The 18,008-nt window shown below is 34.1% G+C and overlaps 3 protein-coding genes and 1 long non-coding RNA gene across 4 annotated transcripts; 1 reads left to right on the forward strand and 3 right to left on the reverse strand.

Moving 5' to 3' along the window:
- Positions 1–2,594: 2,594 nt before the first annotated feature.
- Positions 2,595–3,733, reverse strand: LOC117681151 (complement C1q tumor necrosis factor-related protein 3-like). The gene is made up of 2 exons (XM_034444436.2): positions 3,343–3,733; positions 2,595–3,073 (listed from the first exon to the last, which is right to left on the reverse strand). The coding sequence occupies exons 1-2, from the start codon at positions 3,731–3,733 to the stop codon at positions 2,637–2,639; spliced, it is 828 nt and encodes a 275-aa protein (XP_034300327.2). The 3' UTR covers positions 2,595–2,636.
- Positions 3,734–4,593: 860 nt separating this feature from the next.
- On the reverse strand, positions 4,594–6,347 carry LOC117681152 (complement C1q tumor necrosis factor-related protein 6-like). Its single transcript, XM_034444437.2, has 2 exons — positions 5,953–6,347; positions 4,594–5,789 (listed from the first exon to the last, which is right to left on the reverse strand). The coding sequence occupies exons 1-2, from the start codon at positions 6,341–6,343 to the stop codon at positions 5,353–5,355; spliced, it is 828 nt and encodes a 275-aa protein (XP_034300328.2). The 5' UTR covers positions 6,344–6,347; the 3' UTR covers positions 4,594–5,352.
- A 2,469-nt stretch (positions 6,348–8,816) lies between these two features.
- Positions 8,817–9,576, reverse strand: LOC117681153 (uncharacterized). Its single transcript, XR_010710583.1, has 2 exons — positions 9,520–9,576; positions 8,817–9,288 (listed from the first exon to the last, which is right to left on the reverse strand). It is a non-coding gene; the product is annotated as an uncharacterized lncRNA (long non-coding RNA).
- A 33-nt stretch (positions 9,577–9,609) lies between these two features.
- Positions 9,610–12,163, forward strand: LOC105318392 (death effector domain-containing protein). The gene is made up of 4 exons (XM_011415480.4): positions 9,610–9,919; positions 10,186–10,488; positions 10,758–11,012; positions 11,582–12,163. The coding sequence occupies exons 1-4, from the start codon at positions 9,640–9,642 to the stop codon at positions 11,701–11,703; spliced, it is 960 nt and encodes a 319-aa protein (XP_011413782.1). The 5' UTR covers positions 9,610–9,639; the 3' UTR covers positions 11,704–12,163.
- The last annotated feature ends 5,845 nt before the right edge of the window (positions 12,164–18,008 follow it).

Genomic DNA, 18,008 nt, shown 5'->3' on the forward strand with positions numbered 1-18,008 from the left:
AAAGGAATATATAGAGTAAATCTTTAAAAATCTTTTTCTCAGAATCTAATCAGTCAGGTAAGCTGACACTTGTGTGAAAGCATCCTCAGCCTAAGGGAATTCAAAGTTGTGAAAATCATGACCCCCGCGGGTAGGGTGGGGCCACAATAGGGGGTCGAAGTTTAACATATGAATATATAGAGTAAATCTTTAAAAATCTTCTTCTCAGAAACTAATCAGCCAGGAAAGCTGAAACTTGTGTGGAAGCATCCTCAGGTAGTGTAGTTTCAAAGTTGTGAAAATCATGACCCCCGGGGGTAGGGTGGGCCACAGTAGGGGTCGAAATTTTACATATGAATATATAGAGTACATCTTTAAAAATCTTCTTCTCGGAAACTAATCACCCAGATGATTCTTTATAATTGTTAAAACTTTGGCCCCTGGACAATTCTTTGGCCTCACAAGAAGGTTCAGAGTTTGATGTAGGTTTGATATCCCATATATAAACTATTGTTAAAGATATTTTTGAGAACTGCAATACTTAACATATGATATGACTATAAAATCATCCTGTTAGAAAAGGGACTTATGATTGTAAACATAAGAATATCCAGGGCACGGGCCCTGGAAGTTATTGTAAATATATTGCATGTGCATGTATAAAAAAGTAAGGGTAGGACACTCTTTTTGGGGCGAAATCGGGTTTGACGAAGTCTGGGCGTTCCTCACACGAAATTTCGCGATAAATGGTTCAAGTATACTTTACTTACGACATATGTATACATTCGTTCCGCTCCAATGCTGTTCCGTCGAAGAAAAAGGTGTTTTTATACATCCAAGTGCCTAAGAATTTCGCTAGACTGGTTTACATATATAGAGTACATCTTTAAAAATCTTCTTCTCGGAAACTAATCACCCAGATGATTCTTTATAATTGTTAAAACTTTGGCCCCTGGACAATTCTTTGGCCTCACAAGAAGGTTCAGAGTTTGATGTAGGTTTGATATCCCATATATAAACTATTGTTAAAGATATTTTTGAGAACTGGTTTAATCGCAGTGAATCGAAAGGTTAGTTCTGATTGGTCAACGTCATTAATGTAAACAAACACATCAATCTTCTTCATTTTTCTCGCATTTTATTGTTGAAAGGCCAAACTACCCAGTATCTATATGCATAACTCCTTTCAAACATTTGATACATACTCACCATGACAAAATGAATTGTTTTTCAGTGCACATGCTTTAACATTTAAATATGCTGCTAAAACTTTCTTTTGGCATCAGTTTCGCCACCTATTGACGAGCATATTTATTTTATTATTGACCAATCAGAACTTACCTTTCTCGATTCACTGCGATTAAACCGGATGTAAACCAGTCTAGCGAAATTCTTAGGCACTTGTATGTATAAAAACACCTTTTTCTTCGACGGAACAGCATTGGAGCGGAACGAATGTATACATATGTCGTAAGTAAAGTATACTTGAACGATTTATCGCGAAATTTCGTTTGAAGAACGCCCAGACTTCGTCAAACCCGACTTCACCCCAAAAAGAGTGTCCTACCCTTACTTTTTTATACATGCACATGCAATATATTTACAATAACTTCCAGGGCCCGTGATCCAGGGGAAAAATGGATTTTATTTATACAGGATCTATATGTATTATTGTACATTGTCCAGATAGTTTGTATTATGACTCCATTAAGCTGATTTTATCATACCTATTGTTCCTCAGGTGAGCGATGTGGCCCATGGGCCTCTTGTTATCCGTGAATCTGCAATGTACTTTGAGAATTCGGTCTATTTGGAGGCAAACTGCAACGGCTTAATTCGATACTATTTTTAAAAATGATCGTTTGATTAATTTTGAACATGTGGGTTATAGATTTCATGAAATTGCATACACTGTACAAGGTATTTTGAGTAAAAACAGTAATAACATCGTTGTCAAAGAATAAATTATCTTGATCTCTGGCTTTTATATTTTTATCCAAATCTCATTGAAGATCAGCCCAATGAACAAAGTTTACTCATATGCTATATGTTAATGTTCAATTCATGATTTTTAATACAGAAGTTCTTAACTACATTCTTTACAAAAAGCATTGAAACGATATGGAATAATACCTTTGCAAAACCGACATGTAAAGTGAAAAAGTTCCTTTAATTAAAACTTAATTTACCTATACTCCTCAATACTTGGAAGGAAAGAACATTGTTTGGTATACATTATATGGATGCTCTATTCTGATATTAGTTTATATAACCTAAGAACATCATGATCGAAGTCTAATTTTGATTCCTGTCCAATTCTGATTGGACTATTAACCAGATTAAAAAAAACGCATCTTCGCTAGCCAAGGCTTTCCGGTCCACTTTGCTCCTGATAAACTCTTGGTTTTATGGGGAGCAAAGTGGACCGAAAACCCTTGGCTAGTTAAGATGAAAAAATGCAGATACGCTATCATAATAATTTCATTTCACGAATTCCCTATGTAAAATAGGTATTTTTAGATAGATACTTTACATGAGTCATAGAAACGATTAGAAATAACTTTTATATGTTTTAGTCAATAAAATGCAGGTAAATTTATTTATACCGGTATGTTATAAACGATTAGGAATTAACAGATTCTATGTGTTTTAATAATTCAATCTGTTTCGTACAGCAGAAATCCAGAAAACGTGGAGAAGGCGCCGTCAATGGTGACACCATCGTCATGGTAATGGTCATGGATTCTGACCAGGACTCTGTCACCGATGTCTAAGGCAGCAACAGCCATATTAGAACCAGGAGAATAGAGTGTGTTGTCCCCGGAATAGATTCGACAAAGCACGTTGCCGTTTTTCACGATTTCAGCCTCCAAACTCTTTCCAGGGCTCGTAGTAATGGTGGCAAACAGAACATACACCCCTTTCGTGGTTGGAGTAAAGACTCCAGAGGTTTCGTCGTAAGAGTTTCCATTATTTAAGATTGCAATGTCAAACACAAGTTGTTGATTGTGTTGGAGATTAGAAATAAATTTGGAAATGTATGTGGAGAAGGCTGTTTGATAGTTTCCGTTCATATTGTGAGGAACTATTCTTCCTGAAAAAGATAATATTTAGTTTAATGTTATAACACTTAATATGGATACTCAATAAATATGCACGCCTGTCACTATTTCATTGACTGGATTCAGGATGAACATATCATTCCTAAAAAGTGCATTTTTTATATCATGTATTTGTTCACGAGACTTCCAATGCAGTACATGCACTATAGTATCTATTCTAACGCGTTAAATATTTTGCTGTATCTTCAAACGGAGTTCTGAGATTAATATGGTCTAACTATGACCTTGAGGGTACATGTACCTTTTCTCACGTGCTGAACATTCTCTTGCAATTGTTTACTACCAGCTGAATTATGTTGAGCACTGGGTTGTGTAGTGTTCTGAGAGGATAGATTCTTGATGCCTAACTCCTGAATTTTGCCGTTTATTTCGGCTTCCATAGGAACCGACACTTCTTTATTCTCCTTCCGCCTTATATCATCGAGTTCGAGTAAGACCTTTAAGTAGGAACTCTGGAGCGAAGATACCTCTTGTCTGAGGGACTGAATCTCCTGTTTCAACTCCATCACTTCTCCATCGTGTTCCTGTAGAAGACTCAGAACGAAATGTTGGATTTCATTCGGAATTTCACCTTGAACAGCATCTATACCACAGACTGCTAGGGTGACCAAAAATATGCGTAAAACTGCCATACTTGATGACTATTCTTATCAGTTCTTTAGTGCGCAAAATGTAGTCACATGACTTGTATTCATTGAAGATTTCGAATGTACTGTTAGATTTTATAAGGAATTTCACCTTGTAAAACATCAAAACCACAGACTGCTAAGGTTACAAAATTTTCATGAACCTCAATATATTGTCAACAATTGAAACAGAAAATTCTTATCAGTTCAATAATGTATTGGTAAGGATAGAGAACAATAAAATGCCACCTTTAATTCAGTATCATTAATTGTTTATACAAATGTTAATGTTAACTGTCGGAATTATCTAAAGAGGCAATATTCATACCTTGTTAGTAAATGCAACATTGGACATTATATAATACTTGACTAAAAAGGGGACAACACATGATTTTGTACAGCTGAAGCCGGAATGATGACTAACCTCAAGGGAGAGAATTCTGCTCGAGTCATTTTCAATTCATATATGGTATCTGATTTTTAACAGCAGTTTTGTTATATCCTTTCTATTCACAAACGATACGAACATAGGTAGTATCGTGAGGCAAACTGCTTCAACACATCCAAGCTACTGTCGTTGTTATGATATAAAACTGCCCAACGTAAAAATTATTGGGGCAGTCAAACTCAATTTTTATGACTTTTTGTTAGAAATGTAGCTTAATATTTATCATGCCATACCAGTAGATTTTCAATAAATATTTTTTTACAGACGATACAAAAGAATATATCAATGACTTTATTGTATATCAAATATCATATGAATACGAGATTTTTATTGATTGTGAAAATCTCAAATTATTTATTGCAAACCCTTGTTCCATTGTCAATTTTAATGTGATTTTACCAATATTCGTGGATGAGACTCAATTTGGATTTAGTTAAATTGACTGTTTGGTTACGTAAATAACGGGACAATGGTGTCGATGAACATCGGATTAAATCAGCAAAAATATACTATTTGATCATCAACAAATATAGATAAAACCACAGTATTTCATTTTTAAAAGCAATGAAACTATGTGTTGAAAGCCTTAATTATATGAAAATCTGCAATGCATTGTGGAAACTGTTTAAATGTGGACGTTAACTTATTAATTGGATACTACAGTTTATAATATATTGGTGATCTAGCTTGGTCTATCAAGAATATTGTCAATTATTTTGACAATAAAGAAAACTGTCTAAAGGTAGTGAGATCGTCCGATATTGGATGCGATATCAAATAGAGTACGTAATGTGAACTCCCCATCACACAATTCAAATGTATAGTTTCTATACAATGTATGCATACAACAAAATATTGCTAAAACAAACAAAAAAATACTTAAATATACAAAAATCCTTATTTTGAATTAGTAGATTATGGATTCCCCATTCTGATATTGTTAACTAGTAATCTTATGTAAGAGCATCAAAGTCGAGGACTTGATATTCTTGATATTTATCATATAGTTCTTCATGCAACTTTTTCAATATCAACGATCAACCTGGTAAAAAATACAGGTTCACGACTATGCTATGTTTGCATTCACATTATGAATTTTCAATATAGAAATTATAAACTACATAATGAATAGCCTTTATGCAAAGAAACAATAAAACCTTATATGTGTTTTAATCATTCAGTCTGTTTCGTACAACAAAAATCCAGAAAACGTGGAGAAGGCTCCGTCAATGGTAGCTCCTGAATCGTGATAGGTGTTGTGTATTCTCACAATGACGTGATCACCGACGTCTAAAGCAACCAAGACCATATTGGAGCCAGGAGAAGGGAATGCACTGTCACCAGCGAAGATATTACAAAGTCCGCCACCGTTTCGTACAATCTGGGCCTCTAAACTTTTCCCTGTTCTCGTAGTTATAGTGGCAAAAAGAGCATACACTCCTTTCATATTTGGGATAAAGACACCAGTAGTTTTGTCGAAAGCATTTCCAATATTTATAGAAGCAATGTCAAATGCTAGTACTTGATTATGCTGGAGATTAGAAAGATCTCTCGACATGGACGCAGAAAATGCTGTTGGATAACTGCCGATCATGTTATGAGGTACTAGTCTCCCTGAAAAAAAGTTCAGCTTAAATGGTCACAAAGCAAAAGTTAGACACCGATTCATAGAGAATATTATATAAGAACTGAGATGACTTACCAAGTGGTTTTCTAGTCTGGTAAAGACTCCATAAATTTGTCGAAATTTAATTAACATACGTAAAAGCCACTATACCTTTTCTCACGCGTTCAACGCTCTTTGATAATTGTTTTTCACCAACTAAGTTTTTGGGAGCATTGGATTGTGTCACGTTCTGAGATGATGGATCCTTGACGTGTATCTTCTGAATTCTGTCGTCCATTTCGGTTTCCATAGGAAACAACTCTTCCTTTTTCTCCTTCCGCCTTATATCATCGAGTTCGTGTAAGACCTTTAAGTAAGACCTCTGGAGGGAGGATACCTCTTGTCTCAGGGTCCGAATCTCCTGTTTTAATTCTTTCACTTCTTCATCATGTTCCTGTAGAAGACTCAGAACGAACTGTTGGATTTCATTCGGAATATCACATTGTACAAAATTAATACAACAGAATGTTAAAGTGATGGTAAATACGTATAATATATCCATGTCTAATGGTGACCAATTGATATGGAATTCTTATCAGTTCCATTATTTGGGTCGACAGGAATCGAGTACAGTAAAAACATTGTCTTTTATTCAGTACCATTAACTCTTAATATATGTAATATAATATATAATGTTTACAGTTGGGATTTTGTTTATTTCTATTCTTTTTTTTTATATTTTTTTATTATTACCTTCTTATTTGATGTTCTATTGCTATTGGCTAGGTATGCAGGCTCCATATGATTTATTGAACTTGAAGGCAGAATAGTGCCCAGTGCCAAAGACTGAGGATAAAAATTCTGTCTGAAGGTTTACACCCCATGTATGTTGTCAAAATCCAAGTGAGTAAATGGTTTCCTTTTCTAACATCAATTAATTGATTTTATAATCTAATCAGTTTTATTACTAGTATTTTGTGTAATATATTAAAAATAACATTACTAAAACATTTAAAGGGGTTAGCTTAAAAAATAATTTTGTTATCTTTCTTTATTTTCGTGGCCTTAGTGAAAGTAATGCAGTTCTAAGGATGTCTAAATTCCTTGCTAATGGTCTTGTGAACAAGCTCTGATGTCATAAGTTCATGTCGTGAATCTTTTTTTGATTATTATTTGATTTTATAAACTAGACTTTGACCCGTGCGTGCACGGGTTGACATTGCATATCGGACATTTACGAAATATAGATACATCCACAGGGGACCAAGCCCGTTTTAACATTAATTTCAATGTAACCATTTATAATTAATGCCTCACATATACCCGTAATGTTACAAAAAATTGCAGAATCGCCCCGTACCGATTTTGGAGAAAAATAATGAAGAAGCATTGAAAATAACAGTCAAATTAATCATAATAAACCATTTTGAGACTGACTGTAAATACCTTTCATCTAAAAATTTAATCAATATAATGTAAAAATTCTACACCTTTTTAACAACGTACACGTATTTCTTTGCTACAGAGACAATACACGGAACGCATTCTATCGTAAAACCAGGTCCGCAGGACATAAATATATTTTTTTTTCATTTTAACGATAAAACAATATATACATTATATGTTCACCCTCCTAAAAGATACACAAAGACAAAAGAAAGTACTAAGTAAATATGTATATTTGTTATTCTAAAATTTCTCTCATAAGGAATCATAAAATTAATATATATGAATAGAATATATAGCAATTAAATTTCCAATGAAAATTTACACGTATTTGTACTATCGTTTCTGAGTTTACTAATGCAAATATGATTTTGTGGAAACATAAACTAAAGATCCCGTTAGCGTGAATGTATTGCGCACGCGCTAGATTGTAAAATTCAAAAAATCCAGATGATTTCCGGAATTTTTTGAGGAATTTCACTGAATATTAATTAGCGAAGCTTGATTGAGAAAAAAAATAAAAACAAATAGGTAATCTTCAAGTATCAATGATTTTTAAAATATATAAAACAAAAGGCAATACTCTTCCGATGTATCGGTCTTAAAGCTTACAAATTCGAGTGTGTTATTTTAATATAGTAGTATAGATTGAATTTAGAACAAAAAACCACGAAAATTGATCTCCAACGAATAATGAGGAATCTATAGAATTTCAAAACCAAACTCTTATCTAAATTGTGACAATTATTTGTATTTTTGCAGAGAAACCGCAGTTATTTTTTTTTCTCTGTAATGAGAACTTAGTTCATTTATATTCCTCAATATTTGGTTTAAAATACATCGCTTGGTATGTATACATGTATACAGTATATGGATGGCATGTCATGGTAATTGGTAAATATTACCTAAGAGATCCATGTTCGAAGTCTATTTCACAATGGATTTGAACTCCTCAGTGGCGTCGGAACCAAATTGAAAGTTGGGGGGGGGGGGGGGGGGGGGCTAGACTAATCCTCAGATGTCTTGACAAGCAAAATTAAAAAAAAAAAAAACTAATTCCCAAAATCAGGAAAATCCTAATCCGTGGGGGGGGGGAAGGGGGGGGGGGAAGGGGGGGGGGGGGTATACCTGTAGAACCCAAAAAAAATTCTTACCCCCAAAAAATTCTTACCTACCAAAATATTTTCCCCTCATCTTGAAATTCCTAATCCGTGGGGAAGGGGGGGGGGTGTCATGTGTCATAATTATGACTCCAATATCTCAATATTTTCGTCTTGTCAAGGTAAATTTTGGAACAATTTTCTTTCCTACGAGAAAAAGTGGAGGGCTGAACCCTCTATGATGCTATGTGCCTAATGGTAAGGTCTAACTTTGCAAAAAAAGTGGGGGCTTAGCCCCCCCCCCACCCCCACCCCCCCCCCCGGTTCCGACGCCTATGCTCCTTCATATATAGATTGTATCTTGTCTAATTCTGACAGGACGCTCAACCCGTGCCGATAAAAATGCCGGTGCATTATTAATTTCATATCACGAATTCCAATGTAAGAAAGGTGTTTTAAATAAGATTCTTCACAGGAATCATAAACCGATAAGAATTTAACAGATTTTATGTGGGTTTTTTTAAACAATTCAGTCTGTTTCGTACAACAAATATCCAGAGAAAGTGGAGAAAGCACCATCAATTGTGACACCGTCTTCGTGGAAATGGTCGTTGATTTTGACCAGGACTCTGTCACCGATGTCTAGAGCAGACACAGCCATATTGGAACCAGGAGAATAGAGGTCACGGTCACCGGCATAGATTCGACACGTTGCCGTTTTTCACCATCTCAGCCTCCAAACTCTTTCCGGGGCTCGTAGTAATGGTGGCATACAGAACATACACCCCTTTAGAGTTCGGTGTAAAGATTCCAGAAGTTTTATCGTAAACATTCCCGCTATTCAAAATAACACTGTCAAACACAAGTACTTGGTTGTGCCGGAGATTGGAAGGGTTAATGGACATAGCGGCGGAGTATGCTGCTGGATAGTTACCGATCATGTGTTTAGGAACCAGTCTACCTGAAATTTTAAATCATGTTTTTTTTTTCATTTTCATAAACATGTGCATTGTAATACAATAAACCTATTGTAAACTTTAGATGAAATTTCAAAATGTAAAAAAAATGCTGCAATTTCAAGAATGGATTTAGAATGTATGTATATTGAATCCTAAAATAGTTTTTTTTAATCATGTACATATATATTCTAACTGATAAGAAATTATGTGGAATTCGATTACAAGAAATGTACCTTTCCTTGTGTGTTTAACGTTCTGCGGCAATGGTTGGTAACCAGTTGAATTCTGAGTGTATCTAACTTTTTTCTACGAATAAAGATTGGAACGAGTTATCAACTATCTTGAGGAACAAGATGGCGGATGAACTCAGAGGGTGCTACACTTTGCATGAAATGTTTACAATTGTGGGTAGTAGGATGACCCAAAGAGACATCAATATACTAAAATACCTATATAATGGTATTATGCCCCAAAGAATAATAGGAAGAGTGAAGGACGGGGTAGAATTTTTGCTGGGACTGGAAAAGATGAACCGTGTTGATGAAACCAACTTTAAATACGTCGTTGATTTGCTTAGAATGATTTCTCGGCACGATTTACTGCAGTTTGTCACTTTAAGGAAACGCAAGCCAGGTAAATTATTTATAATAAGAGATGGTTAAACAACAGTGATATGGAATTTGACATTGTTTATTCTATTATTAAGTGTTAAGTGCACATTATCATTTTTGGTGTACTGGTTCAGAACGTAATGATGTTTCTTTCCTTGCTAAAGTAATGAGCAGGTGAATGAGTTTTCTTGTGTGTCCATTGATTTATGTGGTAGCGTCAGATATTTGGTATTTCTTATGTTACGCATTTATACAGAATGGAAATTAAAGATGTCATTAATTTTCTAGTTTGTCCAGATCCTGTCACTGAATACTTAGAGGAGTCATCAAGACTGTCAAACATACCAACTAACCTACCACGGGAGAAAAAGCGGAAAAGCACAGAACTGTCATTCCAAGATCATGGTAAAGTCCGGAGGCTATCTCTACACAGGAAGGCAAAATCCAGATCTGGGTTTGCCAGTGAGTCATCTCACAGTAACCAGAGTGCTGATCTGGAGACGGCTACAACTTCTGTCCAGAGTCAGGGGTTGCTTCGTGTGGATGACAGTGACCAAGAGCCAGGTGCAAATAAAACAAAAGTTACGTGTGGTAAGTAAAAAATTCCAACTCTATTTTTTACCTGACAGATAGTTATTGGGTGAAAGATTTTAAGGATATTTCAGCAGCTATCGAATCTGCTGTTGCAGATACGAGTCAAGATGATATTTCATTGATCAACGTTTTTCAAATTTGTGTATAGTAAATTGTAGACATTTCTTGTAAATAATTTAAAGAAAGTCAAAACCTCAACATAACATACATTTTATGAAATATAAGTATGCTATAGACTATTGTATAATTGTGTCTTAATTGTTCAGATATTCGTTTGAGAGTGCGAGCCGAGTATAGTGATCATGTGACTGCTTTAACTGGTAACGTGAACTCAAACAAAGCCACACTGTTAGAGAGACAGTTTGAGAAATTCATGCAGGCTACGAACATTCTGAAATCCCGTGATCTAGGATCCATTGTGTGTGATATCAAGTTCACAGAACTCACTTACTTGGATGCATTCTGGAGAGATTATTTGAATGGATCTTTATTAGAGGCCCTCAAAGGGGTATTTATTACAGGTGGGTACATTATATATCAAGTAATCTAATTCAAGGTACCACCTTTTTCCGATCATTTTAATGTGAGAGATACTGTTGATTCATTTAAATTTGTGGGGGCAAATTTTTGTGGAATATAGTCATGTGGACATAATTTCGTGGATGCATCGGTTTCAGTAAGAAAACTAAGTCTTTCAAATTTTGTTTTCTTTGATGATGTAAATTCGTGGGGGAGGGCTATCCATTAATACATCAAAAATTGAGCCACCACGAATTCTATTGATTTCACAGTAAATCACATTGAAAGAGCCTTCATAGAATATTGTTCTACCTTCAAAATTTTTTTTCATAGTTTGCCCAGTGAGATATGCATAAATTACAAAGCTTTCTATGACAGTGTATTCCTGGTGTTTCTTTTGGGGAATTATTACATCAGTAGCATAACAATTGAACAAGCATATAAACAGTTACACCAAAGTAATTTTTTATGTTTATATGTTTTATATGTAAACTGTCTTCATCCAATCAATATTTTTACTAATAAATTTATTCCTTGAATCAAGTCACTGATTTTCTTCTACAATCTGTAGATTCCTTGAAGGAGGCTGTTGGTAACGAGTCGATTAAATTGTTAGTGAGTGTCGATGAAGACGACTACGAGGCCGGGAGATTGCTGTTGCTTGAAAACATGAAACGATCGCAGCAATGCTAAACAACACTGAAAGTAACCACCAATTTCAGACCTTGGTCATTATCATCTCATTTGTTTGTGCAAGACAAGACTTGCATCAAGTGTATTTTGTGTGTGAAGGAAAAATGAACACAGACTTCCAGATCTGTTATGTAGGATGTTGCTTCAGTATGTTTCCTTAGCATAAAATGTAGTGAATTGTGAATAAGAGTTGTGAGTAAATGAATACATGTTTGTAAAGATGGATGAATTTATATGCAACATAGTTTGTATGCAGAATTTCTTGTTAGGATTGTAGAAATGTCTGCTATCTTGAGCATTGATGACTTTTCTTGACATGATTTATAAAAGATTTCTTGATGTGTTGGTAGATGAATTTGTACATATTGAAATCATGTAAATTACCATTTATTTATTTCTGAAAGATATGTAATTACAATACAGTTTTGTAATGTTTATAAAATAAACATCTCAAACTCAATCACACCATTTTAAAGAGACTACTGTGCATGCTTCATATTATGTCATAAGGAATATTCAGTTGTTTGCAAAATAATTGCATACATTCAAATATCCGAGCCAAGCTTAATCTCATCAACTAAAAAATACTGGTTTATGACAGAGACTTCTTGCTTTCACTCATAAATTTCTTTTTGGAAGTTTGAAAAATATATCTTGCCAAGTGTAATCAAACCTAAACTAAAAGCAAAATATGGAATAATGAGGTTGAGGTCATCAGATGGAAGATGTCAGAACAACTAAACACTGTTATATATCTCTCACCAATATGTATCTTCAGATGTGTTTGATTAAAATTCCTAAGAAGTAAGCTAAAAGAATAAATGGAATAGGAAATCTAAGGTCATATTTTATATATACAGTGATTTTTTCTCGAATATTCAATTTCGCAGGGTTTTTTTTTAGCTCACCTTTCGGTTCAAGTGAGCTTTTCTGATCACCCGTTGTCCGTCGTCCGTCCGTCCGTCCGTCCGTCTGTCTGTCTGTCCGTCCGTCTGTAAACTTTTCACATTTTCAACTTCTTCTCAAAAACCACTGGGCCAAATTTAACCAAATTTGGTACAAAGCATCCTTATGGAAAGGGGGTTATAAATTGTAAAAATAAAGGGCACAGCCCTTTTCAAAAGGGAGATAATTGCGAAACAGTAAGTATAGGGTGCATGTCTTTAAAAATCTTCTTCTCAAGAACCACTGCACCAGAAATGCCAATATTTACACAAAAGCTTGTATATATAGTGAAGATTCTAAATTGTAAAAATCGTGACCCTCGGACCAAAACTGGGGCCCCAGGCGGGGTTCAAAGTTTAACATAGAAATACATAGGAAAATGTTTTAAAAATCTTCTTCTCAAGAACCACTGCACCAGAAATGCCAATATTTACACAAAAACTTGTATATATAGTGAAGATTCTAAATTGTAAAAATCGTGACCCTCGGACCAAAACTGGGGCCCCAGGCGGGGTTCAAAGTTTAACATAGAAATACATAGGAAAATGTTTTAAAAATCTTCTTCTCAAGAACCACTGCACCAGAAATGCCAATATTTACACATAAGCTTGTATACATAGTGAAGATTCTAAATTGTAAAAATCGTGACCCTCGGACCAAAACTGGGGCCCCAGGCGGGGTTCAAATTTAACATAGATATACCTTAGGAAAATGTTTAAAAAATCTTCTTCTCAAGAACCACTGCACCAGAAATGCCAATATTTACACAAAAGCTTGTATATATAGTGAAGATTCTAAATTGTAACAATCGTGACCCTCGGACCAAAACTGGGGCCCCAGGCGGGGTTCAAAGTTTAACATAGATATACCTTAGGAAAATGTTTAAAAAATCTTCTTCTCAAGAACCACTGCACCAGAAATGCCAATATTTACACAAAAGCTTGTATGTATAATGAAGATTCTAAATTGTAGAAATCGTGACCCTCAAATCAAAACAGCAGCCCCAGGCGGGGTTCAAAGTTTAACATAGAACTACATATGAAAAATGTTTAAAAATTTTCTTCTCAAAAACCACTTCACCAAAAATGCCAATACATACACAAACGGTTGTATATATAGTGAAGATTGTAAAAATCGTGACCCCTGAATAAAAAGTGGGGCTCCAGTAGGGGTTTAGATTTTAACATATATAGGAAAATGTTTTAAAATCTTCTTCTCAAGAACTATAGTGCAACTGTTTGGGATATTACTATGCATACATGTACATCCTTAAATAATGTAGATTCAAAAAATTGTAACTCCCGGACAATTGATGGACACCAAGAGGGGTTCAAAATTTAAACATTTTAAAAAACATAAAGGAAAAGTTTAAAAATTTTCTTCTCAAGAACTACAATGTTTTAGTTTGTGGAATTTCTATGCCTTCGCTCATGTAGATTCCTAATTGGTAAAATCGTGACCCCCGGACCAATACTGGGGCCCCAAGATGGGGTCAAAGTTTATTATAGAAATATAAAGGTAACGTTAAAATATCTTCTTCTCGAGAACTACAATGCCTCAATTTGTGAGATTACTATCATGCATACAACCTTGGATAATGAAGGTTCGACAGTTTTAAAATAGTGACCCCTGGACTAATACTAGGGACCCAAGATGGGTTTAAAGTTAAATGTAGAAGTACCGGTATATATGGAAAATGTTTAAAAATCTTCTTTTCGAGAACTACAATGCATCAATTTGTCAGATAACTACGTAAGCACCCTCAAATAGTGTAGATTCGAAATTATAAAAGCTGTGACCTCAATCTAATACTGGGGCCCCAAGAGGTGTTCAAAGTTTAGCATAGAAATATAGAGGGAAAATGTTGAAAAATCTTTTTCTAGGGAACTATAATGCTTCAGCTTGTGAGATAACTATGCAAGCATCCTTAAATAATGTAGATTCAAAATAATTAAAACTTTAGCCCTGGACTAATACTGTGGCCCCAAGAGGGGTTCAAAGTTTAACATAGAAAGATATATTGAAAATGTTTTTAAAAAGTTTTTCTCGAGAACTATAATGCTACAGTTTGTGAGATTATTATGCAAGGATCCTCAAATTGTGTAAACTCTAATGTAGTGGAACCAAGAGTTATCATTCTTGATGTTCTGTACAGTCTGAGAGTTATTTCTCTTGAAGTGGAACTCTGCTACGTTCAGTTTTTCAGGTTGTGTACGTGCGGTCCTACCGCAGTGCTACACATTTTCATTCCTATGTTACTGTTTATGTTGTTCAAGCCAACCATAAACCTCGGACCATAACTGGGTCCCCAGAAAGGGGTTCAATGTTTAAAATAGAAAAAGCATATGCTACGAAATGTAATGTTACAAGGAACTGCTGTTCAGGTGAGCGATGTGGCCCATGGGCCTCTTGTTTTTATCGCGATGACTTTCACGTCGCGAAAAATATTTACTGATATCAAGAATTGTTTGTTATTAAAAACTTTCTTGAAATCACAATACATTACTTACGCCAGAGAATAAATAATTAACATGTTATTTTTGTCTCTGCTTACGCAAATAAAAAAAAAAAGCTAGGTTGCATGTTTACTCTGCATTTTAAAAAAATTGTCACACGCAAAAAATGGATCTACGGCAGGTATATATGACCAAAGTAAGAAAATAACGACCCCGTTGAATGGCTCAGTTTTGTAAGATTAGTTAAATGAGGAAACTGTCTTAGTTTTATTTCGTGTTACACTTCAAATGAAACGTTAAAATCGGCTGTTCTGATAGGTTACTGGTTCTGATACATAGATAAGTGAACGGCGGATCCAGCCCTCCCCCCGTTTGCATTTTCAAATTTTTGTTTAAATTGTACATACTTTCAATTTAGTCTGAAAAGTTCAGATTATTATTGAAATACTAATTATCATTAATCAGACATTTATTAAGTAATCAGGTGAAATTGTTACACATACACACATGCGTATTTAAAAGGGACATATGGGCAAAGTAAAGAAAAAAAAAGTATATGAAACACTGTAGTGGCACTGATGGAAATGTAAATATATAAATTTACGACCGAAAACATTTATAATGTGTGTGTGTTCTACGATTCATAATGGCGGTCTGGTGCGTCCTCCGGGGTGCGGAGATGATAAGTAAATAAGTAAGTATGTAATTCAACAAATGATTATGCAAGATGTGTCCGTTAAAAGTTTTACATTTTTAACTTTTTCTTAAAACTGCAAGGCCAATTGTTACCAATTTTGATTTGAAGCATTTCTTGGATAATGGGAATGTATGTTGTGAAATTTATTGCCTTCTGTCTGTGGAACGCAGGAAAATCAGTACTGTATACGGTTTCGTTCTACAGAAAAAATTGCTTCGCCCTATGCCATGGACACCAACTGCGTAGTCTTTTGGTTCTGAACTGGGACGAAGCAAGTAATAGGTATTCACCCCCCCTCCCATACAATTTTTTTATTTTTTGAAAGAAGATGGGTGAATAAGGCGTGTAAACTGCCTATATTGGGATAGATAAGATACTATAAAATTAAAATATGAACAAATATCATCATTTCTTTCTAAATTATTGAAAACAATGTATATTTACCATAACATCGATTTATAACCTTTAAATATGTTAAATATTTATAATAGGTTAATTTAAACTGGCGTTGCGTGTCAAAACCTCCAAATAGTGTCATTTTTAGAACTTCAATGCCTTTTCTTTTATAGAGTGGGTCTGGGCTCCATATTTTTGTCATATAATCTGTATAAGGTTTACAGGAAATCAAACCGATTTCAATCAACAAAAACGTGGAGAGATGACTCACTATACTTTAAAAATGTTATTTTATATCCCAGCAAATGAACGTTTTAGAGAAATAATACAAGTCCGTAAATTCGTGGTTGAAGTTGGATTTAGCATTTAACATTGATGTTTGTTGTGACTTAAATGGCTCAGTGGTTAGAGCGCCAGAGATATATATATATATATATATATATATATATATATATATATATATATATATATATATATATATATATATATATATATATATATATATATATATATATATATAACATTATAGGGCTAGGGTTTTTAGGTTGTGGGTTCGATACCACCAATACTTTAGAATTTATTTATTTTTATTGTCGTTTGTTAAAATATTCAAAACTGAATATAGTTAAAATTGTGCTTTTGTAAACTTGCAATATAACATCATCTAGTATATTTGGTCGGGAAAAAATTAATTTGAAATTGTTTTTCACGACAAAACCAAATGGGCATTTCTTATTCCTATCTCCTCTTATTCTACCTTATTCCCCCATCCTCTTTCACGAAGTTGGAGGGATTTTATTTAAAATTAATTTTGAAACTAACTTTGAAAGTTAGATGGGTTTTTTATCGTCAATGTATATTTTGGATCTTTCCCCACCCCTCTCCAAAGTTCGAATTTAAAAACTACCCTTTTCGTTTGGACTGGATCCGCCTGTCAGTGTGGTATAGTTGGTGCACTTTTTGTATAAAGATACCAAGAGCTATGTAAAATTAGTTGATTGGTTATGCCGAAAAGTATCCTTTAAAGTTTTATGGTGGATCATCAGCAATCTTATAACAACACGAAAAGAATTTGGACGGCTTACTGCATAACGTCTGCACTTCCGGCGTAAACTATTTTGTAAATCATCCAAAGTCAGTTAAAGTGCCCCAAAAATTTTCAAAAAACGGCTCAGAACAGATATCGCAAGAAATGTATAAATTTGGATAGAGCAATATCTGAATGACCAGAAAACACATATATGAGCTCTGGAAAATCAGATATTATATTTTTCAGACATATTTAACAAATCCAGTGTAATTTTAGAAGTGAATTACGTAACTTCATGGAATACTATACAAAATGTAAAATAAATTTTTATTGTAGCATTCAAAATAGTGTTTTAAGTAATAATACTTGATGCAGATAGAGTAACTATCCAATTAAAAACCATAGTTCAATGGAAAATTGACTATCAATTCTAAAATAGTCCATTTACCACATAGTATCTGTAAGGTAAAAAGTAAAAAAATGTTGTCTTATAAGAAACTTATTTTATTTATTCTTTTTTAAAACTTACATACTAAATTCAACAGAGAATTATGCATCTGCTTTCATTTGTATACCTTTTACGAAGAGATTTTTAAGTTTTTGTTATGTTGAAACTCAGAGGAAATATTTTTTTGAGACATTTTTTTTTTGGTCTTCTTTGTAACGTAATTCACATTAATTCTTTAAAGTGCAAATCAATACGTTTTTTTATGATTAAACAGCAGTATTTTTACAAATGAAACTATGGGAAATAAAAAAAATATATTGCAATACCTATGCA

This window comes from Magallana gigas, chromosome 2, assembly GCF_963853765.1.
Source record: "Magallana gigas chromosome 2, xbMagGiga1.1, whole genome shotgun sequence".
Taxonomy (NCBI): Eukaryota; Metazoa; Mollusca; class Bivalvia; order Ostreida; family Ostreidae; genus Magallana; species Magallana gigas.

What these genes read in the sequence shown, in the direction of transcription:
- LOC105318392 (XM_011415480.4), top strand. Translation starts at nt 9,640, where the DNA reads ATGGCGGATGAACTCAGAGGGTGCTACACTTTGCATGAAATGTTTACA. An exon ending in TTTAAGGAAACGCAAGCCAG is followed by an intron (nt 9,920 to 10,185) that starts GTAAATTATTTA and finishes TTAATTTTCTAG; the next exon opens with TTTGTCCAGATCCTGTCACT. An exon ending in CAAAGGGGTATTTATTACAG is followed by an intron (nt 11,013 to 11,581) that starts GTGGGTACATTA and finishes TACAATCTGTAG; the next exon opens with ATTCCTTGAAGGAGGCTGTT.
- LOC117681151 (XM_034444436.2), bottom strand. Translation starts at nt 3,733, where the DNA reads ATGGCAGTTTTACGCATATTTTTGGTCACCCTAGCAGTCTGTGGTATA. An exon ending in TGTTCAGCACGTGAGAAAAG is followed by an intron (nt 3,074 to 3,342) that starts GTACATGTACCC and finishes TATCTTTTTCAG; the next exon opens with GAAGAATAGTTCCTCACAAT.
- LOC117681152 (XM_034444437.2), bottom strand. Translation starts at nt 6,343, where the DNA reads ATGGATATATTATACGTATTTACCATCACTTTAACATTCTGTTGTATT. An exon ending in CGTTGAACGCGTGAGAAAAG is followed by an intron (nt 5,790 to 5,952) that starts GTATAGTGGCTT and finishes ACTTTTTTTCAG; the next exon opens with GGAGACTAGTACCTCATAAC.